The 27,350-nt window shown below is 40.7% G+C and overlaps 3 protein-coding genes across 4 annotated transcripts; 1 reads left to right on the top strand and 2 right to left on the bottom strand.

Moving 5' to 3' along the window:
* Positions 1–9,905: 9,905 nt before the first annotated feature.
* avpr2b.1 (arginine vasopressin receptor 2b, tandem duplicate, 1) lies at positions 9,906–11,401 on the bottom strand. Its single transcript, XM_072383205.1, has 2 exons — positions 10,537–11,401; positions 9,906–10,114 (listed from the first exon to the last, which is right to left on the bottom strand). Exons 1-2 carry the CDS (start codon positions 11,399–11,401, stop codon positions 9,906–9,908), a joined length of 1,074 nt encoding a protein of 357 aa, XP_072239306.1.
* Positions 11,402–11,729: 328 nt separating this feature from the next.
* Positions 11,730–22,569, bottom strand: trnt1 (tRNA nucleotidyl transferase, CCA-adding, 1). 2 transcript variants are annotated; one of them, XM_072382837.1, is made up of 8 exons: positions 22,345–22,569; positions 22,026–22,152; positions 20,064–20,257; positions 14,916–15,054; positions 14,653–14,779; positions 14,346–14,539; positions 13,083–13,336; positions 11,730–12,551 (listed from the first exon to the last, which is right to left on the bottom strand). In XM_072382837.1, the coding sequence occupies exons 2-8, from the start codon at positions 22,150–22,152 to the stop codon at positions 12,306–12,308; spliced, it is 1,281 nt and encodes a 426-aa protein (XP_072238938.1). In that variant the 5' UTR covers positions 22,345–22,569; the 3' UTR covers positions 11,730–12,305. The 2 variants fall into 2 exon arrangements, with proteins under 2 accessions (XP_072238938.1, XP_072238937.1); XM_072382836.1 differs by lacking the exon at positions 22,345–22,569 and having other exon boundaries at positions 22,026–22,316.
* On the top strand, positions 22,557–26,752 carry arl6ip5a (ADP-ribosylation factor-like 6 interacting protein 5a). The gene is made up of 3 exons (XM_072382839.1): positions 22,557–22,804; positions 25,542–25,759; positions 26,032–26,752. The coding sequence occupies exons 1-3, from the start codon at positions 22,626–22,628 to the stop codon at positions 26,205–26,207; spliced, it is 573 nt and encodes a 190-aa protein (XP_072238940.1). The 5' UTR covers positions 22,557–22,625; the 3' UTR covers positions 26,208–26,752.
* The last annotated feature ends 598 nt before the right edge of the window (positions 26,753–27,350 follow it).

Below are 27,350 nucleotides of genomic sequence, written 5' to 3' on the forward strand. Positions count from 1 at the left end.
TTGATTCTTGTCCTAACGACCTCTCAGACAGCGTACTTGAATGGAAACAACATTTAAACGTTGTCAGGTGAAATATTGAAAGCTGATGCCTGACATCGTAACAGTTTAAAGCGTATGATTGACGGCTGACAAATGTCTGATTGTTAAATAGCCTAAATGACATAAAATCAATATTTTAACTTAATTTTAAAAGTTGTTTAGTGTCCAACATATGTTTGATTATTCATAGATTATTTATTGATTATTGGCATTTGATCAAATTCAATCAAAATACAATGTTAATAAAGTGACATCTTTTCAGTATAAACTGTTGAATTAACAACTTGTGATGTACATTCACAGTTGAAGAACTGCCCTACCACCAAATAAGCTTTGCAGTTACAGTTAAACAACATGTAGCTTATGCATCATGTTACCACGGGAACCATGTCTTCAGCTAGTGTATCAGAATGGGTTATGTATGTTTTTATTTCTTCTCTATTTTGCAACAAAACCATACTGCTGCTGATATCAGATCGAACATAATGGAAAATTAATTGGTCTGAGTCTATATTTTAGAGCTCATTAAATCAATATGATTTCACTTTGGTTTGGTTAATGACTTATCTGATTGAGGTAAACGCTCTTCTCTTTAAGTTAAAAGTTGAAGCGCTTCATATCAGCTGTCTTCATGTAAACAGCAGGCGTGTATTACCTTACTAAACTGCACAACTAACTATTTCTAGCCACTCTCCTCTCTGGTCTTAATCACAGTAATTGTGTTTCTTTTTTTTCCTGTAATGATTTTCATGTTTTTCACACTTCTCCATTCACAAACCCTGCTCTTCTTATGAATGAAGTGTCAGGTTATTTGCATATTTTGTGTGGAAGAAACATCAGTGACACATAAAACACTCGGTTCATGCAAGCGGGCACAGAGCTTGTAGAGGAAAACCATGATGCAGCTGAGGTCAGTGGAAGACAATTAGTTTTCTTTTTCTGAAAAGCTTTGAGGTAGGCAATGATTGATATGCCATGCCACAGAACTGCTTCTGATTAAGTTTAGATTAAAGTGCTATTAATTATTCCAGTCACAATAATCTATTGTTTCTTGCATCCAGCCAAGCTCAGCATCAACATCTTCCTGCTGAAACATATGTTTGCTGGGGATCAAAACATGTAACATATTTGTCAGAAAACAAACGCTACATGTTTTGATCCTCAGCAAACACATGCCTCACCTGATATGCCATTTGATGACACGTCAAACACGTGTCATAACTCCTTTTTAAAGGAGAAAACTAAACATCTTAATTCTACTTTTACTGGAAAACAGGCATATATGCTTCCTTGGATTGTATTATCATTAAAAATATATATTTTATGGAGTCAAAAAAATGTGTGCCATTACATCTGACAAGCTGGAAAAGTGTTTCAAGCTGTAAAGGTGTTTAACAGAACTGAGATTATACTGAGCTGTTTGACTGTGGTCTCTAAAATGAGGCTGAATTGGATTCATTCTTTGACATAGGAGAGCATTGCGGCTGGTAATGGAAGTTGTGTTCAGCACAGATTCTCAGCTCATCACTGTTGTGTCCAATCACACAGTCATTCAGCCGCCTCTCTGTGTATTTCTGCTTCCCATCTCCTCCTGTGTTCCCATATATAGCTGCTGGAACTCACATTACTCTAAACGTTGGCTCATGCAGAGAAGAGAGCACTCCTCCAAATGAGGAAAAAGTGAACCCAACAGGAGTTGAAGATGCTGGTAGTTGTCTTGTGATGGTTTGATTAAAAGAACTGGATTAAACATCAGGATGTTGGTACAGCTCTGTCAACCTCTTATTAGAAAAGAAAAAGAAAAAGAGAGACATTGTTTCGTGTTTGCGAAACCTGACAATCAATTTGCTCAGCGTGAAATGGGACTCGGCAGATCCAGGAAGCTGTTACAGACTTATATGACTTTAATGACTAAATGACTAAATGTAAAAACAGAAATTAGCTGTCTGAAACAGGACTTTTGCTAATTGATTCAGAGTTACTGAATAAGGGATTCTTATCCCACCGGGGGGCTCCGACAAGAAAAAGACTGAGCTCAAAAAATTCAAACACGCACTGCAAAATGTTGGAACTGTCCCAAAACATGTCCATGAGTTGCACAGTCATGCATGTTATAATGTTATAATATAATATAATAGAGAAAATGCTATCCAAGAGGTTGACGGTCATGTTATAAAAATGTTTTTATGTTTTTCAGCCCTGCCAGTAGTTTTGATTTCTAACTCTAACCAAATGATGATACTTTTGGTTCATTTTTGTTATAATGTGTTGTGCTCATATGTCACCAATCATGTTGTAAAAAGAATTATAAGTATTTCAGCCCTAACCATGACTGTGTCTCACCCAAACCAAATCATTTCAATGTCTAATTCAAAGCAAAAGTGTTTAAGTAAATCATTTTTATAGTTATCAAAGAACTTGTTGTCTCCTGATTGCATGTTTGTCTGGATCTTTCATCACACAAATGTACCTTGTTGAAAGCGCTGCGTGTACCTGTGCTATCTTACACCCTCCTAACATCTTTGTACTTATGAGGACTTTGTGCCTTTTTGAAGCTACTGTAGACACATATCTTGGAAACCAGCAAAAAAAAGCAAAAAAAACCCCGCTAGAACAGTCCCTTCTACTACCCCTCTTCTTCTGTGTTTAAAGCCATCGGAAGTTTTTTTCTGAATATGTTATTATAATATCATTTTATAGTATCATAATATAATATTTTATGAATATGTGTCTGCTATGCAAAGTATGTTATTGTACTGTTACCTTTTGGTATGGTGTGTAATGTCATGGTCCTTGGTTTCTGTGTTTTATCAAGTTTATCTAGTTTTATCTTTAGTTTTATAGTTCTTTGCTTTTGTTCATCTTGTGTTTTACCCCTAGTGGCTGTATCCTTGTTTTTCTGTGTTAGTCTTGCTTTGTGCTTTATCTACTAACATGGATTCACTTTACTAGTTACCATACCTGCCTATTGTCAGTCATTATTCCCCTCAGTACTTATACCAACGGTATTTTCCTTTGTTCCTTGCTAGATCCCCCATGCTGTTTTTGTCAATAGATAGTGTGTGATATTTTCCCTTTGTTGTCTCTTTCATTTTTGGATTGCGTGCCTCAATAGTATTTTGAGTTTGTTTTGTCCTTAGGTTCTAAATAAAGTTTTATTATTTACATCAACTGCCCATCTCCCCATCTGTGAACCTGCAATAGGGTCCTCTCACTCTGGTACCATTAGCATAGTACAATTTGATACTGTTACAGAAATGTTACAGCAATGACCAAAGACTCACATTGATAGATTATTCCTCAAATACTTACATTTCGCTTGTCTGCTGTTTGGCCACTGTCAGTTGGTACCAATCCCCCTTTTAGGCACAATCTCGTCACGAGTCATGCTTTGAATTTGCTAAGGTTGTTAAAGCAGCAGGTTTTTGCGAACCAATGCTGGCACACTGGCCTCAAAAACATAGTCTATTCATTGGCCTCTTACATTCTCTGAGTCTAAAGGTTGGCATAAAGATGGATGCTGCTCTATGCAGTTGAGTTGGCTATAGTTGGCTATAGTTGACGTACTGGAATTTGAATGCAAATGGTTTTGATTTAGTTTTCTGAAAAACAAAACTATGTATGTATCTATATATGGCAATAACTATGTAGCAGTGCATACAGTGGAATCCTCAACCCTCTGGGGTCTGAGCCATAATGACATCACGCGATCTGATGACGCCGGCGTGATCGTAGACCTCAGAGGGTTATTATACCCATTGATACAGGAAAGTTTTGAATAAAAATATTTATTTTCATGAGCAAAGGAACTTAAAGTAAACAAATACCCATACTGCAACATCCAGATTTTTCTCCTCTGAACCCCTTTAAAAGAAATTTCCCCAGAGCGACTACAGCCCTCATCAAGGCCTAATAGTTCCTGACTAATGGACGTATCTCTCAATTTTGGCAATAATATGTCCAGGGGCCTGTCCTTGGGACCAGCCATCATCATGAATTCACAACCCCATTTCACTTTAATTAAACCGAGACTGTGCACATGAATTATCCAACGTGATCATCTTTTCACAGTCATTGTAGTTTTCAGGAGAAACTCTTGGCTTTTGGGCCACAGAAGCTCTAGTGGTTTATTAGATGGGACTTTAGTATGAAAAAGACCAGCTGATATTTGTTCAGTTTTTTAAATATGGACGTGGGATGCGTGACAGAAAACTGATCAACATGTGTTTTTTAAATGGAAAGCACGTTCATGTACCCTGCACTCCATTTTATGAAGATGTTGTCCACATGCTTGGATGATATCCTTTTGTTTTTTCATGTCTCTTTTAAATTGGTAAAGACATTGAGCTGTATCTCATTTGCTTGTACACACAAGCTCTCTTGGGGGTTTCATGCAAATTAAGAGTCTGAACGCCACATGCAAACAGATATGGTGTTTTGAAAAGTTAACAACACTCTGGTTCATATTCTATAGCTTGTATGTATCCTTGGTCAGACATTTTTTCCAATCAATGTGAAGAGCCACAAGAGGATCGGGACAAAGTGAAAAATAATATTAAGCAGGTCGAGCCATTTTATTTAACTAATTAACAGCTCTCGCATGGAACCCAAAAAAATCATTAATCTCAAGCCTTTACCATTTTCGCTGTGCTCCTAATATAGAAACCAGAGATTATGTTGAGTGGTGAGAGTAGAAGAATTTCTCTGGTTGTCATTTGCGTTGAATTTACAATCAGTATATGCAATCAGTCTCAGAGCAAAAAAAAAAAAGAGGAAGCTGGAGTACCTGGAGAGAACCATACGTGGGGAGAACATGCAACCTCCTCGCAGAAAGGCCCCGGCTGGGATTTGAACCAGGAACCCTGTGAGGTGACGGTGCCACTTGCACCACTGTTATGAGCATTCAAACTCAAAATGTTAGTTTTTGCAGTAATAGGAACCTCATATAGGACATTAGATAATTGCACAGCTGTTTATTTTGAATTAAAAACATATCCATGTACACTCTAGTGTCTTTCTGTCTGACCTGTTGGGTAAACTCAGAAACTGATCATTTTGACTCTTTTGTTTTTTGTGGGGTTTGTTTTTCTGTGGATAATACTTGGTATTTTCTGATTAATTCCTACTTGGAACTGAGTTTAAATTCCCAATCCTGTATGTGAACATATTTTGATCCGTACCATTGGTTTCATGGAAATTTAATTGACAAAAGCAGCACTGTCAGATGTTTAGCACTTTGTTTGTTTCCACAGCAACAACAGTAGCCTACCAACTGATGCATCTGCCTGTTCATTTGCTCAGAGTGCTCACGCAGTGATTGACACCTGAAAAGGATAACAATTAAAAACAAAGGGGGAAAAAGTCAACTGATTGATTACTCTAAACCACACCAAACAACATTAAACCAGTTTGTCTTTCTGATGATAACAATTGACATCAGATAGCTTAGTCAAGCTTTTTGTTCTGAATCTCATCAGTAAAAGTCATAAATGGTCGTAACATGGGCTGAGAGATTAACTTCAACATTTATTGGAAAACACACAATATAACAGTCAGTCAAAGAGGACAGCACTTGGGCGCCTCTCCACCCCATTATCTCTTGTTCTTGCTTATTTTATATTCTAAAAGAGAATGTTGCACACGTCTGTTTGAAAAGTATTCCTGTATAAGTGCAAATTACATTCTCCAACATAAACACTAGAAAATATAAGAAAATTTTACCGCATCTTGCTGTGAAAAGAGGTCACTTCTCTGGTCTCAAGCAGGTTAGCATGTGTTCCTTACCACATTCTACATTCATGTTCTTCTCTCTGACAATGAGGCACTGACTCCATGACGTGTGTGTTTATTTATGAATGCTGTTATGACCACTCAGTTGCACTTTCCTCCCATCACTGACTGTCAAGCAGATAAACATGCCACAGGAGTGTCTGCTGGTCATTCTGTAAGTGAGCAAGGTCAGAGAGGAGTCTCAGTGAGCTCCCAAAACACTTATGTAGGTAAAAGCAAAAAAATAACAATTTTGGGACATTTTTTAGTAGCTGTGAAGCTTGCTGAAGGGATGGAGGCAAAATTGTCTTGTGACTATCTCTACTGATGTCTTTGCAGAGCAATCACACATTCAGTTCTTCCAGGTAGCAAACAACCTGCAGTTCCTTTTCCATCAAAACATTCAAAGATTTATCTAATTTCTAAGAGATCTACTGCGCACCAGGTTTTTGTAATGATCCACTCAGTTCTTAAAAATTATATGTTGTATAACTGTGTTATAAAATGTGTTTCTCTGCGCCCCACCACATCCTCCCTTATACCAAACAAAAGTTGAAGCTGCCGTCAGGTTTTTTATCTAACCAGGAAAGCAATTCAAGACCAGAAGATACAGCTCAGAAGAGCAGTAGTTACATAACAGTACGCGCACAATATACTCAGAAAATGCGTTCCAATTAAGTAAATATGTGTGCATATCAGCATCAAATCACACAGACACAAAACAGACTATTTCCTGGCCTTCTGCAGAAAAGCAAATTCCTGAAGAAAAACAGCAATCTGTGTGTTTGTGATAATTTTCAACAAGAGAAAATAAGTATAGCTAAGTCCAAAGGACATTTCAAGACATTAAAGTTACACCACTTTATTTGGCAACACCTTAAAGACCATCATTCCTTCAGGGTTTAGAACGGAAATGTAAACATGCTGAAACATTAAGCAATGACCGCCTCAAGGCATTGAGAATATTTCAAGATACAAATTTGAATACATGTAGCATGAACATTTTTGAACATTTTTATACTGGTGAAACTCCTTAAACACAATGTAGACGAGACGTCTGAAAATGAGAGAAATCTTAATCAAACCACACAACTGACTGCAAAAAAAAGCAATGAAATGTTAGTATTTATATTAATGCAATTGGACCCGTTTAATGACAAGTTCTAGATTCTTATTATTACAACTCATACTGAATAACCTGATCTCATTAGCAGTGGCTCATGAATGAGTCTTGATTCAAGAATATCATTTACAGCAGCTCACAGGGACATTTCCCTGGTATTTTCTCAGAGGATGTAATACAACCTCAACCTTTTACTGTCCAAAAACTGAAACACTATATTGAAAATAATAGTGTTACATTTAAACTTCCAATAAAATGCTCCAGCTTTATGATATATAGACTTTGATGCTCACATTGCTGTAAGATGCAGAGAAGGTTTATAGCACCGTTCATACCGCAAACCATTTCCAGAGTGCTTTTCTTCACCACTTTTTCACCTATTTTATGAATTGTTCGTTACTCAGTTTCATCACTTGTTTGCTGATATTTCTCATGTAACATTAATTTAATCTACCTCAAGTAGGCAATATCTGAAAATCTAAATCTGTACAGTCTCCCACCTCTTTTGAAATCAAATTCTGCTCTACCTTTGTTTAACTGTAAAATATTTGATCCTATACTTTTAGCAGTAACTTGTATTTCACATGAAAGTGCAGTGAAGTTTGGCCCGAATTTGACATTTGGATGCAGTGCACATCCATACAGACAACACTTACAATACTGGAGGATTAATGTTCAAAAGCTGCTAATCAACTGAAATCTGAATACTCTGCTCCTGTAAAGTCCACAAGCAGGTTGGCACAGTGTACATAACACCAAACACCTATTTCAAGCAACACAAAGACTGATAACCATGTTATATTATGACTGTTATATCAAGTTATAGATAACAAACCATCTTTGACATGCTTACATATTCTATTAAGCACTACAAACTCAACAGATGCTGATAGAAATATCAATAGTTCTGCACGAATAAACCAATGAGACAAATGAAAACTTTATACAATAACTGCTCAGGTGGAGAAGACAATTCATTCCAATTTATCCAACAACCTCCTTACTGAGGTCTTTTAAAAGCACAATAACATGTATTTGTGTTCACATTACAGGGAACAGCTTTCTGCATCGTCTCGCTTACTCTGGAGTTAACACTGCTATGATTTAATAACACTTTTGCTTACATGCTAATGTTGTTAGCAGTAGATAGCTACACATTTGGTGACTAAAGCAGTCGTAATACTACAAAGCTGCAAATGCATGTTTATAATTGTCAAGTAAATGCCCTAATCTTATAACCTTTTTCTTTTTAGTATTTCTCAAAGAGGTAGAGATTTCATCAACAAAAATGTTATCGTTGGTGTCTACTGCTAGCAACATTAGCTAAGAAGCAAAGGCATTCTATTTCAGTAACAGCAGTTATCTTATTTGGGGTTTTGTTGATGATAAAGAAATTCAGCTGGATCTCCTAAATCTCCACGATTCATCCTTATATGACACTATAAATCCCTAAGCGTGGAAACCTAACTCATATAAATCGTCTGTCTTTTTTTCTTTCTTATGTATATATATACTGTATACTTTAGTCAGGGTTAAAGTGGAATTTCAGCATAAGGACAGAACTTGGTTTTAAAAACAGCAATCTGTGTGTTTGTGATCATTTTCAACAAGAGAAAATAAGTATAGCTAAGTCCAAAGGACATTTCAAGACATTAAAGTTACACCACTTTATTTGGCAACACCTTAAAGACCATCATTCCTTCAGGGTTTAGAGCGGAAATGTAAACATGCTGAAACATTAAGCAATGACCGCCTCAAGGCATTGAGAATATTTCAAGATACAAATTTGAACATAAATATCAAACCTGGTGACCTTTTTCATAGTTAACAAATTTGCCATCATCATGCATATGATCATCTGTACTGGCACATGTAGCATGAACATTTTTACACTGCTGAAACTCCTTAAACACAATGTAGACGAGACGTCTGAAAATGAGAGAAATCTTAATCAAACCACACAACTGACTGCAAAAAAAAAAAAAAACGTTTAATGACAAGTTCTAGATTCTTATTATTACAACTCATACTGAATAACCTGATCTCATTAGCAGTGGCTCATGAATGAGTCTTGATTCAAGAATATCATTTACAGCAGCTCACAGGGACATTTCCCTGGTATTTTCTCAGAGGATGTAATACAACCTCAACTTTTTACAGTCCAAAAACTGAAACACTGTATTGAAAATAATAGTGTTACATTTAAACTTCCAATAAAATGCTCCAGCTTTATGATATATAGACTTTGATGCTCACATTGCTGTAAGATGCAGAGAAGGTTTCTAGCACCGTTCATACCGCAATCCATTTCCAGAGTGCTTTTCTTCACCACTTTTTCACCTGTTTTATGAGTTTTTCGTTACTCAGTTTTATCACTTGTTTGCTGTATAAGATATTTCTCAGGTAACCATTCCTTTAACGTACCTCAAGTAGGCGGTATCTGAAAATCTAAATCTGTACAGTCTCCCACCTCATTTGAAATCAAACTCTGCTCCACTTTTGTTTAACTGTTAAATATTTGATTTTATACTTTTAGCAGTGACTTGTATCGTAGAAATTCAGCTGGATCTCCAAAGTCACCAGGATTCATATTTATGACACTATAAATCCCTAAGTGTGGAAATCTTTAACTGTCACATAAATTGTCCATGTTCTTTTCTTGATAAAGATATATATACATACTGTATACATTAGTCAGGGTTAAAGTGTAATTTCAGCAAAAGGACAGAACTTGGTTTGAAAGAAAAATCCATAGAAATCATTACTATTTCAAAAATATGTTAAGATGCAGTAATTTTACATAATTCTTAATGTATCAAGGTAATATGTCATTCAAAAGTTACCCAGAGTAATTGAGTTCAAACTGGGGCTGGTCACAAATATTTGATAAGTTCTACATGAAAGGATTGTTTTCAATAATTTGGACATTCAACTGGCAGGCATGAGGTTTAAAGAAAAAAAGTCATCAGAGCTTTTATCTGTAGTCTGACAGGCCTTTGAGGCTGATGTGCAGGGAGCTGACCATCGTGGCCTCTTCCTGCATGGACTCCTTCCGATCAGGTTCAGTCACACACATCAGGGTCACCAGTCTCCGGGGAAGAGTCCCGCTGAACATCAGATAGATACAGGGGTTCACGCAGCTGTTCAGACTGGCAAGCAACATCAGGATGGTGAAGGTTGCAGCTGGAAAAGGGGAGATGGGTGACTAAAAAAATTTATTCTCACAGACACGGTCCAATTACTATTGTGGGAAGAGCAGCAAACTCTGCAGGCTTCATGTATGCAAAGATGCTCATTTCACTGCATTTTAATAAAGAGGGCACAGTTTTCTGATCATAAACCATTTAAGTTGAAGGGGTTACTGACTTTAAAGCCCTTACAAGTAATTAATTCCAGATCCCAACTCTGGATAAATCAAAAGTAGATCATTATCACAGAAAATTCATCTCTCTCCCTTTCAGTCTTTTGCCATTCTAGTCTTTGCCTCGTGGTGAATGAGTTTATCAAATACCAGCTGTTGATGTGGACAGACAGTACAATAGGATTGCCCTCATGGGCCATGGCACTATTTCACTCAGATTGTTGTGAGTTCAGCGTTATCTTACTTTCAACGGGCGCCTCGACGTCCCAGACAGACCAGAGCTGCACTGTAAAGAAAGGAGTCCAGCAGATGATGTATGCGAGTACGATGACCACGGTCATCTTCACCGTCTTCACCCTAGCCTTGGACACTCCTGCCACGCTGCTGGTCCTGGAGGACAGCGGCTTACCGATCGCCTGTCCGAAGTGGTGCGTCTTCATGTTGAAATTATTGTGCAGGGCGCGGCAAATGCGCACCTGGCACGCGATCACAGTTAGAATCGGGAGGACGAATATCACCGCAGTTGTCCAGGTCACGTACGCCCTCAGTCCCCATGGCTTTATAAACTGCGCCCAACAGTCGTACACGCCGGGAGCTACCTCGACCCGAGAGAAGATGAAGACCTGCGGGAGGCTGCCGATCAGCGAGACGCACCAGGCGGCGCACACTGGACCGTTCCAGCGCGCTCTTCTTCTCTGGAAAGTCACCATGGGGTTGCAGACGGCTTGATAGCGATCTATAGTCATCACTACGATCATGTAAGTGGAAGCAAACATCCCGACCACCTGCAGGTACTTCACTGCGCGACATAATATATCCGGACCGATGAATCGGTCAGTGATGTCCCACATGAGCTGGGGGCAAACTTGGAAAAATGTGACCACCACATCGGCGACGCACAAGTGGAAGACGAAGACGCGCATTCTGGAGAGCTGCTTCCTCTGTTTCCACAAGACCAACAGGAGCCCTAAGTTCAGGGACCCTGCCGCGATGAAGATGATGGACAGAAGCGCTATTTCCACCTGAGCCAAGCGCGAGTCTCGAGGCTCATCGCCGGACGGGACACTCTCCAAAGAGTTGTTACTGATGTTCTCTCCGAACCAAGCCATGTTGTCACCTCAGATACAGCGCAGTCAAACTGAACACCTTTACAAAACCATCCCAGGTGGATTCTAGAGAATGCATTCGACAGTTAAAAAGCAGAGTCCTAACTTCAAATGTTAAAAAAAAAAGATTATTTTCCAATAAGAAACAACTAATGAGCTTCTCCAAACACAAAATGAAGGCTTACTTGAGGGGAGCAGAGGGCTTTATACCCTCCTTAGAAGGGAGGAGCAACATCCCTCCAGCTCAAAACACATTTATTACTCAGAGCAGGAGACACAGAAATGTGTCTGAACACATCTTTGTCTTTCACAAAGCACAAATCACCAGGTACTTTTGAATAAAACTAGATTTTATACAACTTAAAGAACTGTACAAATAGTAAGCAATATTACTGCATATGAGGAAAAACCTACAACAAACACATAGTTCTGTTTTCTGGTATTTAATAAACATGAAAATAACTTATTTGGCGTATCTCCTGGCTTCAGGTTTTATAGCCTTTATGATGACACAAAAAATATTAAGGATTTCAATGGTATGAGCCTGATGCAGGATCAGCTGTTTTACAAGGGAGGTTCCATTCATTTTACACGCTGGCAGCCTGAGTCTGAGACACAAGCAGGATCATTTAGATTTAAATGAACATGAACAAATGTGGCGTAAAGGTAATGAAAACAGAGTCTGTGAGTATGCAAGCCGCACTTCTGTAGTGTCCTTTCCTTTCAATATTTCATTGGGTGACTGAGTATCTGGGAGCAGTGACAGCTCAGTATCAAGTGTCCAGTTTATTACTGTCTAACACAGGAACACATGGACAACTCCATGTCAGTTCAAGCCATTTTTCCAAAATCAATCATTATTTTCTCCTTCCAAAAGAATAAGAACTAAAAAAAAAAAATTGCTAATTTAAGGCTTTACGTGACTGAGGAGCTCATCTTTGTCCATCTGGTAGTGGCTCTTCTTCCAGACGTCACGGAGCATCTGCAGGTTGGTGCCGATCTCCTTCCCTGACGTGATGCCCATCTTTCTTAAATCATGGCCGCTGATGGGGAAGCGAGGCATGGACCACTTGCAGAGCTCTGACAGCAGTTTGTCCTCGCCCTGATACTTCAGCAGCTCGCACACTTTACTCTGAGAGTCCAGCTCCCGGCTCTGAGGAGACACAGCGTGCAGTCGTGAAAAAGATTACAGACTCTCCTTGAATTCAAAGTTTTTACTGATCAGAGCTTCTTTTAAATGAAAAAAAAAAGAAAAATAAATCCATAATAGGTCTTAAATTGACATAGATAACACTTCAGGTGAACAACATGACATTAAATTATGATCCATGCCTCAAACAGTGGCCTTCAACTTTTTGTTAATAAATGAATTGGCTAATCAAAGACGATATCAACTTCAATTCATAGCAAGCCTTAGGACTGAAAATGTGGTTTAAAATAGTGATTCCTCACATGATTACAGGTCCATTCAGAAAATAAGCCACTCAAGGTATAAAAGGCATTAATTGGCTGCATTGACTTGCACAAGCTGTGTTAAGGAAAAACTAAGTCAGCAACTGCACTCTTCTGGCAGGTCTTCAGTGGAAATATCTCCTGTCCTTTTATGTTAATATGAATATATTATTATATGAAATAATTTCCCCTCTGGGATTAATAAAGTATTTCTGAAAAAAACCCAACTCACATCGATAATGAAGTCTGTGAAAGGTTTGAGGCTGTCCGGCTCTTCTTGGCTCTTGCAGAGCTCCCGTCTCTGTTTGACCAGAAACAGAGCCAGATTCTTCTCTTCTCGGGACACCTTCAGTCGGATGTCCATCTTTTCCACCTCCTCTGCGCAGTGGAAGAGAGCCGCCAGGATGGTCATGGGCTTGGGAGAGTGGCCTTTGGCGTTCTGCCACACTCGCTTCATCTCTTCAACATTGCCATCTGGAGGTAAACCTGAAGTGGAGTGGAGACAAGAGGGAGGAACAGAACTCACATGGACGCACTCGAAACAAAAACAACTCTCTTTTGTTTGAAGTCCTGCTCAGCTAAATGGTCAGAAGCCGTGAATCTTCTGATGAAGCTTTCAAAAACATGTGACAATGTTTGACAGTGGCACTGAGTTCAATTCATCTCAGGGATGAAAACTGAAGCTTTCCTCATTTAGAGACGAATCTAAACTGTTGGGTTTTCAAAACTTATTGACACGACTGATCCTTCTGCCGGTATCTACACACAAAAAGAAAAATAGGCTCCAACAAGTGGGTGTATTTTTGATATTCCAGGTGAAGTGAAACACACTGATTATCTCATTATAATGGCACCTGGCTGTGAGTGGGATATATAAGGCAGCAAGTGGACACACTGTCCTTGATGTTGTGTTGAAAGCAGAAAATAATGATCAAATATGAGGATTTGAGTGATTTTAACAGGGGCCAAACTATGATGGCAGCTGGATCATAGCATCTCCACTGCAGCTCCTGTAGGATGTTCGTGCTGTGCAGAGGTCAGGACGTACCAAAAGGGTCAACGGAAGAAGAAACAGTGACAGGGTCATGGGAGGTCAAGGCTCAGTGATGCTCAGTGATGCAAGCTGACTCATGCTGCTCAATCCAATATAAGAGCTACTGTAGCGCAAATAAAACATCTTGATATTCAAATAAATACTTAACTGATCCCACAAGAGAAACAATGTATCAAGTAACAGTGCAAATGCCTAAAAAAAGCTTGTAGGATATAAATATCACCAAAGTTATTGGCAATAAGAGTGAAAGACAAAACAATATAATATAAAGTGAAAGTAGGTGTGTGAGAATACACAGTACATCAGTATGTTGCGGATGTGGCTGCAGAGATCAGGGTGCCCGCGCTGACTTGCGTCCACTGCACGGTCAACTGCAACACATACGTTTAATTTCTAATATCTAAAATCTGTTCAAACCACACCCCTGACCCTTTCTCTCACCTATGTACTGAGCCAGGTCCAGATTATAGATCAGCTCCAACAGATGAGCAGCGTGGTTACCCACCACCATCTTCTTTACTTCCACCCAAATTCTTTCTCCAGATATCGCTGCCAGTCCCCGACCGTTTCTCCTGATGGCATCCAGTGTCTCAGGCTCCTGGTCGTTGGGCCTTAAAGCCACCCTGCCGTAAAATCTGGGATGAAATGACGGAGCTGAGGTCACAGCGCCAACTTTAAATATATAAAATTTTATTGCACCAACAGACTCCTTTTGAAATCTGAAGGGTGAATGAGTGAGGCAACTAACCTGAAGTATCGCAGTATTCTCAGGTAGTCCTCTTGTATCCTTTGTTCAGCGGAGCCAACAAACCGCACTTTACGGTTCTGCAGGTCTTCATATCCCTTAAAATAGTCGTATAATGTGCCATCAAGACCTGTCAAGGGAGAAAGTTAAAAGTTCTGATGTGAATAACTTCATAGAAATGATGAAAAGGGACACAGATAGATGCATAATCAATCCTCAACACTGTTCACATTCTGAGACTGAGTGGAGCACAAAGGAGAAGTTACCCAAAAACATAGAGTTAATGGTGAGGTCTCGCCGCTCAGCGTCTTTCTGCCAGTCAGTGGTGAATTCCACCTCTGCGTGCCGTCCATCCGTCTGAACGTCCACTCGCAGCGTGGTCACCTCAAAGTTCTCATTGTGTAGCTAAGACAGATGAAAAAAGTGACTTGATACACAGGAAAGTCGGCCCTTGTGGTACCAGAACATACCCAGAACACACTGAAACATGCTGCTGTCTGTACATGGCAATCTGCCTCAAACCTTTAGAACCTCCAACTATAAAACACACAAAACAGAACTTGTATGAATATTTCAAACTATTCGGTCAATAATAATAATAATAATAATAAATTTTATTTTAAAAAAGTGCCTTTCTTGTCACTCAAGGACACTTCACAACACATTACAAATACAATAAATAAAATAACAAGTTAAAAAGAGCAATGAGGCTAGAGAGAGAATGCAGCTTGGAACAGATGGGTTTTGGTAAATGGACTTGTACTTGTATAGCGCTTTTCTAGTCTAACTGACCACTCAAAGCGCTTCTAACACTACATGCCACATTCACCCGCTCACACACACTCATACAGCACGTCTTAAGTATACTACACATAACTACGTGCTTTCTAATCATTCACACACATTCATACCCAGATGGATACATCAGGAGGCAACGTGGGGTTCAGTGTCTTGCCCAAGGACGCTTCGACATGTAGCCCAGGGAAGCCACAGACCTTCCGATTGGTGGGCAACTGCTCTTCCTCCTGAGCTACAGCTACAGCTGTCAGCCGTTTTGAGTTTTGATTTGAAAAGGGTTAAAGAGTCAATGCTGCGGCTGTCTGGTGGGAGTGAGTTCCAGAGTTTTCAGTCGCTCTGCTCTCCATGGTGCTGAGACGGGCAGAGGGTACAGAGAGGTGGAGGGAAGAGGAAGACCTGAGGGAGCGAGAGGGAATGACAATGCAGAGGAGATCAGACAGATATGGGGGGGGGGGGGGGGTTGTGGATGGCCTTGAATGTGTAGAGAAGGATTTTAAATGTAATTCTGAATTTGACCGGGAGCCAGTGAAGCTGCCGGAGGACGGGGTTCTGGTGATGATGCGGGCTGCAGAGTTTTGGACCAGTTGAAGCTTATGAAGGGATTTGTGAGGGGCACCGAAAAGGAGGGAGTTACAGTAATCGATGCGGGAGGTGACGAGGCAGTGGACCAGGATAGCAGTGGTGTGAGGAGTGAGAGAGGGGTGGAGACTATTAAAGTTACAGAAATGGAAATATGCAGATCGGGTAAAGTTATTGAGGTGGAAAATAAAGTGCGCTGTCGAGGAAGACACCCAGACTCTTAACCTGGGGGGAGGGGGACACTGGAGCTGTCTATGGTGAGGGAGAAACTGTCAACTTTGGATAGGGTGGATTTGGTGCCAACTAGAAGGAGTTCAGTTTTATCACTGTTGAGTTTAAGGAAGTTTGAGGTGAACCAGGATTTAATCTCAGAGAGGCAGTGGGTGAGGGAGGAGGGAGGGAGAGTGGAGTCAGGTTTACTGGACAGATAGAGCTGAGTGTCATCCGCGAAATAGTGGAAATGTATACCAAATTTTCTGAAGATATTGCCAAGTGGAAGGAGGTAGATGATGAATCTCTTGATTTTCCCACCCAACGTAGAAATCACAAAAACCTCTTCCGTTTGTTGTTTTGTATCGTCCACCTGGCCCTTATTCTGAGTTTCTGTCTGTATCCCAGTTAGTGCTGAGTACAGATAAAGTCATTGTAGTGGGTGAATTTAATATTCATGTAGATGTTGAAAATGACAGCCTAAATATTAACTTTAATTCTATATAATAATTAATTGGATTATTAATACAATGAATTTAACTCCAATTGGCTTGAATTGGACTATATTATTTAAGTGCCTTGAGATGACAATTGTTGTAATTTGGCGCTATACAAATAAAACTGAATTGAATTGAACTTCATTTTGGACACTAGTTTAGTTTCAACTCTCGGCCTAGTTTAAATTATGTTGCTCCAAAACCTTGAATTTATTTTCAAAGTGATCTAGTAGTGGCTTTAAATGTCAGACTGGGTTCCCACACTTCCACTGCTCTCAGCCTGAACACTGGCACGCCACAAGGTTGTGTGCTTAGCCCTCTAAACCTTCTACACGCTGAGGTGTGTCCCACCTCAGCAACAAGACCGTGAAGTTGGCAGATGACACAACCGTGGTCGGACTCATCTCGGGCAAGAAGGATGAGCTGGCATATAGGGATGAGGTGGAGCGGCTGTCAAGAGAGGTGCCAAGACAACAATCTGCTCCCCAACACCACCAAAACAAAGGAGCTGGTTATTGACTTCAGAAAAAACAAAACTGACATCCAGCCACTCATCATCAGCGGGGCCTGTGTGGAGAGGGTCCTGGTCCTGGTGTTCAGGTTTCTCAGCATGGAGTTGGAGAACGACCTTACCTGGAGTACCAACACCAAGGAGCTGCTAAAGAAGGCGCAGCAGAGACTGTACTTTCTGAGAATCCTCAGGAAGAACCGTCTCCCCCAAGATTTGCTCCTGGCCTTCTATCACTGCTCCATAGAGTGTGCTCACATACGGACTGTGTGTGTATGGTACGGCAACAGCACAACCTCAGAGAAGAAGGCGCTCCACAGGGACGTTAGGGCAGCAGAGAAAACAATAGGCTGCCCCCTCCACCCCCGGAGCAGATTTACACCTCCAGATGCCGCAGGAAAGCAATGGACATCTCAAAAGACTCTTCACACCCGGTCACTAAGGTGTCTAAGGTAAGGTCTACATCAACTGAATAACTCAATCTTATTGTAATTTAGCCATTAATCCGATGGCGCTCATGTGACCCCACTGAATGTCGCTTCCAGCTCTTGCCATCAGGCAGGAGATACAGAGCAATGAAAACCAAGACAAATCGCCTAAAATAAACCGTTTTTATCCCAAAGCAATCATGGCCTTGAACTCAAAGGTGCAATAAAAAAAATAAAAAATAAAAAAAAACTGTTCTTGCCCCTGCCCCCCCAATGTGCAATCTGTGTATATACATATATATTTATTACACTTACAATTCTGTTTAAATCAGTACAACTCTGTCTGTCTATATTTTATTCTGTTTATACTATTATATACCAGTGCAATTCTTGTAAAAACCAGTGTCAATTTTGTACATTTTTACATCTTTCTACTTATTTTCATACTTTGTTTGTTTCAACTCTAAATGAGTCAAGCACCATTTAATTTCGTTGCAACTTTGCAAAGTGACAATGACAATAAAGTCTGGTCTTATCACAAAATTTATAGCTGCCTGCCTTTTTGGGATGAAGAGAAAAAACTAATCTACATCCCGTGAAGGAGAATGTTAAGTTAAAGACGCAATCATTTAGACTTATTATGCTGCTGCATTTCTCTGAAAATACCAGCTCTGCCAGGAAGCAGGGAACCAAGCGGGAAGATTGAAGCAGTTGTCGAACATGCCAGCGAATAAAACACAGCAACTCTATCGGCAATGATCCAACAACCGGTGACCCTGAGATTTTAATCCACCAAACCTCCCCTCTCATTTCTCAGCGTGTACAGTCTCAGTTCCTCTCATTGTGCCAAGCCTCCGACAGGAGAAAGAGATACGAGGACAGAGAAGCCAGAGAAGCCAGAGCAGGAGCCATTTAACAAAATGGAACTTCATTTCCTCTGAGCCGGATTTCAGACGAACACGACATGGGTGCAGGTCCATCATCTGCCTGCCCGACTGTATTATTACAGTCTGCAGCTTACTGTTCTGATCTTTGTTTGATGAGCGAGAACAAAACTCATGAAAAAGCTTGTTTTTTTCTAACCTTCATGAGGGATTTGTTTGTCTCTTGTGCTAAAAAGATTTCTGCTGAGGACACACCTGTCCTTCCTCCTAACTTTCAAGGAGGTGAGTTGAGATTAACTTCTGAGCCACCGGTGGGACGGTGGAGGGAAGAGAAGACGAGATGAAGAGACCTCCGATGCGTTAAATATTCTCAGCCGTGTCAAAGCAGAGGATGAACAGTTTCTCCCCTTCTTTTAAAGTAATCAGGTGGCCACAGCAAGTATTTGATTTTTAAATATTCTAATTTGTGTGAGCAAGCGCATCCATTTTGATTCAACTTCATCTAACTGCAGCTGACATCATTAAACTTGGTTTTAGTTAACAGGGACTTGTTTTTAATGCAGAACTGTGATTACATGTAAACAGTTATTCATTTTAAAACTCTTTTTTTACAAACATCTTATTGGAACCAACCTCAGATTGGACTGATGTTAGTGCAACCACAACAAAAGTCTTAAAATTTGATCAGACAGACGATGCTCGCCCATCTTGTGGGTTAAATCTCTGGTTGGGTATCCATTTCATATCTGAGTATTTGTCATTCACCCAATTAAACTGTCGGCCGTTTTCTCTGTACACGTGATTAACTTTAACAATCTGATATTAAAGAATCCCAGTGTTCAAAAGTAACTGGACCAGAAATCTACATTCAACATTTTCAGGAAATAAAAGCTTGATTCCTTTTTTTTTTTCCAGACACCAGCACAAATTGCCTTTACTACCTTAATATAGAAACTCTGCCTACGGCCTCGACCACACCGATTTGGATTTTTGTTTGGGCCGATATTCAGACAAGGATGCAGAAATTCCCACAAATGCTGAAATAGTCGCACCAGACCAGTAGGTGGCACTGACATCTACATCAACAGCAAGTAATACAAGAGACAGACATTCTGACCATGACTAGTGGGATGATTTTCCTTTGGTGAAAACCTCAGAACCAAAACAGTAGCCTAAAGACAGATGTGATACGTTTGTGTAGACAGACGATGACGTGGAGCTGTGGCTCAACGGGGCGTTACAGTACGAGGTGATGGAGGCCCAGGTAACCACCAGGAACTGGTATATGGATGCCCTTGTTGTTATGGCTTTACAGCACAGCGTCATTACACGAAGCAACATATGCAAAATAGTCTGAGACGTCAGAAATTGTCAGAAATCACAGTAAAGTAAAGTAGGCCACCTGATAAAATACCTTGTAGCTGTTTCAGTACAACTTGTAGCAGCTTTTCAAACACTCATTCGAAGCATGAATGGCTACACCCTGCCTTCAGACAGCTCAGCCTCTTACTCGTGCTGTAATGGTCCCGTGCTTCTCTCCTTTATTGTTGATCATCCTGATCCCAGCCGTCTGGAACATGTGCTTCATCTCCTCCGGAGTGGCTGTGGTGGCGAAATCCACATCTTCGGGCCGCTTCCCAGACAGCAGGTCCCGCACTGCGCCACCGGCTATCCGCAGCTCGTGCTGGTGTTTCTCAAACACCTCTGGAAAAATCAAAAACATGCGTACAGTCAGGCCCTGAAATATTTGCAGAAAAGCATTTTTAATTTACCAAAAGATATGAAAGTTATAGTTGAATAAGGCTTAAACTGCGTCGTGTCAGCTTTAATTAGAAGATATTCACATTGAGATTAGAGGTCTTGTCTTAAATCCTTCATTCAAGACAAAATAACCCTGTTGTGTCTGTAACAGCCATATGCCTCTTAAATAATGTGACGACTGCTTCTCCTCTGTGTGGGAGCATAGTACAGGTGAGTACCCATATATATCCTCTCCAGTTTGCTTACGGTTTGATTAGAGGGGTGGGTGACGCCACTGGAACTGTTTTAGCAGCTATGACTCTAAACAAGGTCCTGCAGTGAGTTATTTTATTGCCACTGAAAAATAAATGAGTCAAAAAAAGGAAAAAAACTGTAGTAATCTCAGGAAACATTGCCATCTCCCCTGTTGTGATGGTCAGGACGTTGAACCAGTGCAGCAGTACAAACATCCTGTTACTTCAACAGCAAACCATTATTTAGCCATCATAATGACAGCGTTAAAAAAAAAAATTGTGTTGTTCAGATATATTCTGCCAAATGGGTTCAAAAAGCTATTTATTCTCGCTGCTATCAGTCTTGAAAATAAAAATATTCAAGAATAATCTGTGTTTATGTGTTGTTGTTTACCGGTTTCGGTTGTGTATCACTGCTGGCTGTGAATGTATAGTGTATATCAATACAGCCGAATTCCCAGCAACGCTGCTCACATTCCCATATCTTTCGGTTTCTATTGTCAGACACCTAAATGCAGCACCGATTACTTGTGACTGATTACTATCCCAATAAGACTCAGTCGCCTGAAGCATTTTCACACCGTCATTCTGCTCCAATGAAATCCTCCTGATTTTATAACCACATAGTCAAAAATAATCATTCAAGTAATTTAAAGACAACATCCGTGCAGTGACTTCAGCTACACTTACACAAGTAATGATCTCCCACAGAGAAAGTTGGAAGCAGCAGAATGACAATAATTCAACTCCCCTTCTGTGCGTGGACACTAAAACAAGGACAGTGGTCCAATTAACTGGTCAAGTCAAGCTGTAACCATAGCTGGAATCGACTGTGTGTGTAACTGTGTTGACCGTCTGCTCAGATTCAGCAAAACGCAGCTAAGCGGCTTGGTCGGTGCTCGTTACAGACGGACAACAACCCAAAACATGCTGGAGCGCAACGCTGAAGGTTTTAAAGGTTAGAAATAGGAATATTTTGCCATGGAGATTCAACACAAGGGTTATGTTCCATTTTGACAGCCTTAAACCCTTTAATTTCACTAACTTAAATCTCAATACACTTTAATTAAAGCTGAAAGGCTGTATCATAACACCATATTCATGTCATAACTCTTAACTGCCAGGGATGTTTTCAGAAGCACTGTTGTCTGAAGGGGAAAAGGGGGTTGCACATGGAGGAGAACAATTTTAGCTACTAGGACCAAAAGCAAAAAAAAAGGACAAAAATCTTCATAGAGAGAAAAAAGGTAAGGACTATACACTGCTACCCTGCATCTGTTTGTCAATGCAACTTTTTAAAACCTAGAAAATTCTTTGGACACGTCCGACAGTGGACAACTTATGTGGCTGAGTGACATCATAAGATTTCTACCTACATATATATAGGTAAGACTAACTAAAAGTGTGCAAAAATCTATTTAGTAAAACCACACAAAGGGTAGATCTGAGGGTTAACGTGGCTGACACATTTCTCTCACCTGCTAGTCCATTCAGCCCATTAGTAAACAGAGACTGGAACTCTTCGGTCTTCAGCCGCATGGTAAATAAACTCCTCCAAGAACTTGTTCTACTTATCACACGAGGACTGAATAATCTGCTCCACATCTGCACACAGGACAAAAACGCAGGCATTTCGAAGCACATTTAGTTGTGTCTACCCACCACTAAGGAGCTCGCTAGCCACATGTCATTAAAGTCATGCTTGTGTATTTTAGCTTTCCACGGGCACCTTCCACACTGTTTGTAGCTAGCATAAAGGTCAAGGCGTATGTAACAAAGATAACACACACAACTTACCTGTAACTCCAATGGAAGTTTTTTTGACCATACAAACCAGTTATCCTCTCAAAATATTGTTCTGTCACCTCTGCTCATCTCCCATGAAGCGTTGCAGGAAGCGTCGTAAAAACGTGCGCTTGCTGACCAATAGCGCGATATTTCGTCATATTCTCCAGGCGGGATTTAAAGAGCTCAAGCTACCAAGCTCTCGCGAGATTCGTGTTTTGAAGCTTCAGGTGTTTTCACGGCTGGTTTTGTGTGCTATCAGACAAGTAAAAAGTAAACGAGACTGGACGCAAATGGCTAAAGTTGAGCTGACGCCGCTCAGGTCGTGGGACGACTTCTACCCCGGCTCGGAGAGGTTTGCGAGACCGGATGTGAAAGATTTGGCGAAATGGAACAACAGAGTTGTCAGCAACCTTCTTTATTATCAGACGAATTATCTGGTGTTGGCCGTCGCTGTTTTCCTCGTTGTCGGGTAAGTGATGTTATACTTGTTTGGTGGGTAATAATATGTACTTGTTTTGAGATATTTTCGTGCTTATTCAATTAATTGTTTTTGTAAAGTAGGATTTAACCTACTTTTAAAAGGCTTCAGCGCAGACCGGATGTAGAGTGCTTAGGATGAGCTAAAGTAATTCCCATAAAAGTAAATAAAAAAATATACCCTGCCATTTATATGGTTTACATAGTTGTTATTGTCACAGTATTTCAGTATTCACAGTATGCCTCACTGTGGCACACTGTGCCTGAATCTGAACGATATGCAGGAAATACAATGTTCTGTCAACATGCAAATAAAATCACATGGTGAACATGTGTTGGCTCCCAGTTGGACAGAGACAAAGGGTGCAACCAATGTTGTGGCCCTAAGACAAGATCAACGCTCAGGCCTCGACAACTTCTTGAAGGACTGGTCTATAAACTGTTAACACCGTACAAGGAAGGCTAACAGATCAGAGATTAAATATCTCCCGTATGAGATATTTTGGCTTTCGTTGGCGCTTTGTTCCAATTAAAGATCAGCACACTAAAAATAGAGGAGTCCTGTGATGGTCAGTCTTCTGAGCTGGGTAATGACATGTTATTGCCACGGTCATCGAGGCCTGGTAAGCCTTTTGTCATCTGTTGCAGATAGCACACTGGTGATGAAACAGACAGCTGCTTTATAAGCTGCCTCTGATTATAGAGAAAATCCAGGATTTGAAAATCCTTCAGTGAGTCCGTCCCAATTCATGACCCCTTAACCAGCAGAGCTGAACTTTGACACTTTTTGGTTACTCGTTTAATGAAACCATTCGATTACAGCTCAAACTGTGAATCAGAGCGTCTCAAAGGCTGTCTTGACAGTGTTTGAGGAAGCGTTTAGATTATACTACAACCCCAACATCAATATACTGTTTTTTTTTTATTATTACATAACAAATAAGGGATCAAAGGATTTAATCCAAACAACAGAAGAATAACATTACTTAAGTATTAAAACCGTGCAAGCAGAATGAGTATGGAGTGAGTGTAGAGATGAGTTTTATTCGTGTGTGTGTGTGTGATGCCGTGCTTTTCAGGGAGGTGTGTCGCAAGTCCACGAATATCACAGATGTCGTCGGACGGGCTCGCCATCTCACAACACAAAGAAGAAACCTGTGTACGTCTTGAAGTAGTGGCTGAGCTTTTTTTTTCTACTCAGGCCAAACGGGAACAACAAATTTAGTTCCGAATTAGACCGGCATCCTTCGAAGTCACCAGATGTCATTTTTTTACAGACTGATTTGTGCTGTGGAAATGCTGTATTTGTGTACAGTGCAACAGGCGCCTAAATGACCGGGTGGAAAACACGGCTGCCCTACACCGATCAGCCAAAACATTAACACCTCTGACCAGCAAAGGAACACTGCTCATCTTGCTGCTATGCAATGTGCTGCTGGGAGAACCTCCACCCTGGCATTCACATGGATGTTACTTTGACACTTACCTTGCCGCTAACCTAAACTTTTCTTATGGACCAGTTAAATTCTCAAATGGCAGCAGCACCCCCCCACAGAAGCAGCCTCCTCCAGCAGGACAGCTGTCAGCCCAAACCAAAGATTCCTTCCTTCAGAAGGCCTCAAAGCGTCTCCAAACTCACCACTTACAGTCTGATATGATGGCATCTATGGGAAGCAAGCCCCATCCAGTAAGACCCCACACCAACAACCCGCAGGGAACAGTTGCTAACATCCTGGTACGTGACACCCTCAGCGGTTCTTTGTCCACTTCCTGACTGGTCAGAGCTGTTTTCTGGCAGCATGAGATAGTCCTACTCAACTTCAGGCTGGTGGACACAACCCTATGACTGATTTGAGTTTGTTAAAATGTACTATTATTTACTATGAATCCAAGTCCGACTCAATAATTCATCAATACATATGTATTGGCTGAAATGTTCTCATACCAAATCTGTTGATCACTGCAAATTTTTCATAGCTTTTGCAGTAAGAAAAGGGAACAATGTCACAGTTTATAAAAAGTATCTGGAGGAGAGAGGAGGCTGCCTACATGAGCTATAAGCACGAATGCACCGATGTATACTGCATCCAGACTGTCTAAGGGGGCCATGACTCATTAATACCACATTTTAAATCAAATTGGAAATAAATATATACATTGTGACAAACACATTTAAGGTTTAGGCTGCAACAAAACATCTGTTCAAAGATGCAGCTGTGTCAAACATCAGTTAAAATGACACAAGGATGTCTCAATTTATCATGCGCCTGTTACTGCAGCTCCTCTCTCCCAGCGTCTGGCCTCGTCTATTCTGATCGCATTTCTGGTGGGAGGGACTAAGGCGCAAGCAGAGAAGTGGAGGATGTGCAGAAACGAGATGAGAGGAATGTCTTGGCCAGGTGACATTGCTGTTGTCACACCAAGGCTGAAAGCTGTGACGAAGCTATTCTGTCCAGCCACACAGATTCAAAAAAGTTTCTTTGAAATAAATTTCTTTTTGTATTGATGGACTCAACTGTTAAAGAAATTGAAGTGAAATCTACCAAACGGTCTGTGTCATAGTCTCATTTATCAAAACGGATTAACTCGGGATCGTGTTGATGTACAGATACCATCTGACCACTAGATGGAGCCAGTGACTACACAAGAATTTTCAGGATCTCCTGCTCCATCACAGCAGTTTCAGACTACACTCTTGTGCCATGTCCTGTTCTGTGTTCACCCTGCAGGTTCCTGAACCCTCTGGGGATGTTTACGGCTATGGCCGTGGTGTCGGCCGTCTTCCTGGGTTCAGTATGGGCCGGAGAGAACAGAGCTGTGATCAACAACTTTAAGAGACAGAACCCCACGGCGTTTGTGATCGCCGTCATGGTGGCCAGCTACATATTGATTTCTATGCTGGGGAGTGTGATGGTATTCATGTCGGCCATCACTTTACCTCTGGCTTGTAAGTTGATTACATTGTTCTCATGTGACACAGATATTTCCGTAAAGTAAAACTTGGCATAGAACCAACCAGATTTCTATCAAATTTCTGAGCTGATTGAAACCTTTCACAACATAGTGTTTTTATGTGTGTAATGATCCGAGCATTTGAAGTATTACGAAAGAATTCAAAATCAATTAAACGTGTTTTTCAGATGGTTTGACTTTATTTATAGGTCTGTTTTTGCCAAAAACGTAAAAACACTAGCATGCACTTTTCCATCTGCTTTTCAGTGATATTTGCACATGCGTCCTTTCGCCTCCGGAACATGAAGAACAAACTGGAAAACAAGATAGAAGGTGTCGGACTGAAGAGGTCACCTATGGGCATTTTGCTGGAAACTCTGGGTCAGCAAGAGGAAAATTTCCAAAAGATCCAGAGCTTCCTGGAAGGAAAACTGAAGGAGTGACTGCAATTTGCAGGGAGCAGGCCCATGGCTGTCTTTTGGCCAAAGATCTTGACTTTTTCTTTAAATCTTTTCTAGTTTTGCCTGCAGCATGTGGTTTAAAATGAAAGATTGTAAAGTGAAGGGCTATATCTCTACCTCAGGGTATCTCATGTCACTCCACACAGAACTTGTCGGGGCAGTTTTCCTCCAACAGCACAGAGGGCATCTCAGAGCTGCCTCACATGTCCGCTCTCCAGTGTGTAAGTGTTACCGTGCCGCACAGCTGCAGGCCTCTTCTTACTTATAAAATCTGTCTTTAATCAATGTCAGAAAGCTGTCAGTTTGCATTCAGATTAAAATGTGAAAGCAGCACGAGTGTTGCCGTTTGACAAAAACTAAAAAGCGCACACTCGACACATATTACTGCCAAGACTGTGTTGTTTCAAGTTTTTGCGTGGCATCTCATACATGCATAGTAACAGTTTGTTTCAGTCCACGTTTGAAGAGAAACTAACCAACCTTTTCCTTATGCAAATAAAGAGAACCTCACAAAGGAGCAACCACTGCTTTGAGTTGAGTCTGCTGACTTTGTCAATATTTAGATTGAAAACTTGAAGGAAACGTCTCCCTATCAGGATTCCTCCTGAACCTCTGAGTGTTTAATCTTGACAGTGCCTCCTGGGTGATGGATTGTCTAACTTTGTTTTCCCCTCCACTTACCCCCAATGCTAATCGATGCCCTTGCTGTAGATTATAGTCCTGAGAGCGTCTTTGTGACCGAGTCCAAGTTACTCACTGTGTCAGCTAGTCCTACTTTTTTTAAATAATTTTTTTCCATTTGAAACTGATTACAGACAACAACCTAGTTGCAACATAATGCTGTTATTTGGGTTTGAGATGCAACGCGTAAGGAGGAGGGGTATCAGGAGAAGTGTTTTTACCCTTAGTTTCCAAAGTGGCTGAAATCATTTCTTTAAAATATAGCCAAGCATCAATTTTCTGTGGACTGCAAGAAACGAGACTCTCTGGTTTAAGTTTGACTCAAGCTGCACAACTTTATCCCTCTGGGCTACAGCGGTGATTCATGTCCTCTGCTGCGGTGCCTCATTCCCATCCATATTATGAAAGTTGGAGGAGTGAACACAAGCTGTAGTGGCAACAGAC

The sequence above is a fragment of the Leuresthes tenuis genome, unplaced genomic scaffold (assembly GCF_036924035.1).
Source record: "Leuresthes tenuis unplaced genomic scaffold, fLeuTen1.0.hap1 SCAF_3, whole genome shotgun sequence".
Classification (NCBI taxonomy): Eukaryota; Metazoa; Chordata; class Actinopteri; order Atheriniformes; family Atherinopsidae; genus Leuresthes; species Leuresthes tenuis.

Coding starts and splice junctions, on each gene's coding strand:
- avpr2b.1 (XM_072383205.1), bottom strand. CDS start 11,401: ATGGCTTGGTTCGGAGAGAACATCAGTAACAACTCTTTGGAGAGTGTC. Junction 10,115..10,536: donor CGTCGAGGCGCCCGTTGAAA/GTAAGATAACGC, acceptor CCCCTTTTCCAG/CTGCAACCTTCACCATCCTG.
- trnt1 (XM_072382836.1), bottom strand. CDS start 22,191: ATGTGCTTCGAAATGCCTGCGTTTTTGTCCTGTGTGCAGATGTGGAGC. Junction 20,258..22,025: donor TGGGCTGAATGGACTAGCAG/GTGAGAGAAATG, acceptor TGATTTTTCCAG/AGGTGTTTGAGAAACACCAG. Junction 12,552..13,082: donor TCACAGACTTCATTATCGAT/GTGAGTTGGGTT, acceptor GTGTCTCCTCAG/AGCCGGGAGCTGGACTCTCA.
- arl6ip5a (XM_072382839.1), top strand. CDS start 22,626: ATGGCTAAAGTTGAGCTGACGCCGCTCAGGTCGTGGGACGACTTCTAC. Junction 22,805..25,541: donor GCTGTTTTCCTCGTTGTCGG/GTAAGTGATGTT, acceptor TTCACCCTGCAG/GTTCCTGAACCCTCTGGGGA. Junction 25,760..26,031: donor CATCACTTTACCTCTGGCTT/GTAAGTTGATTA, acceptor TCTGCTTTTCAG/TGATATTTGCACATGCGTCC.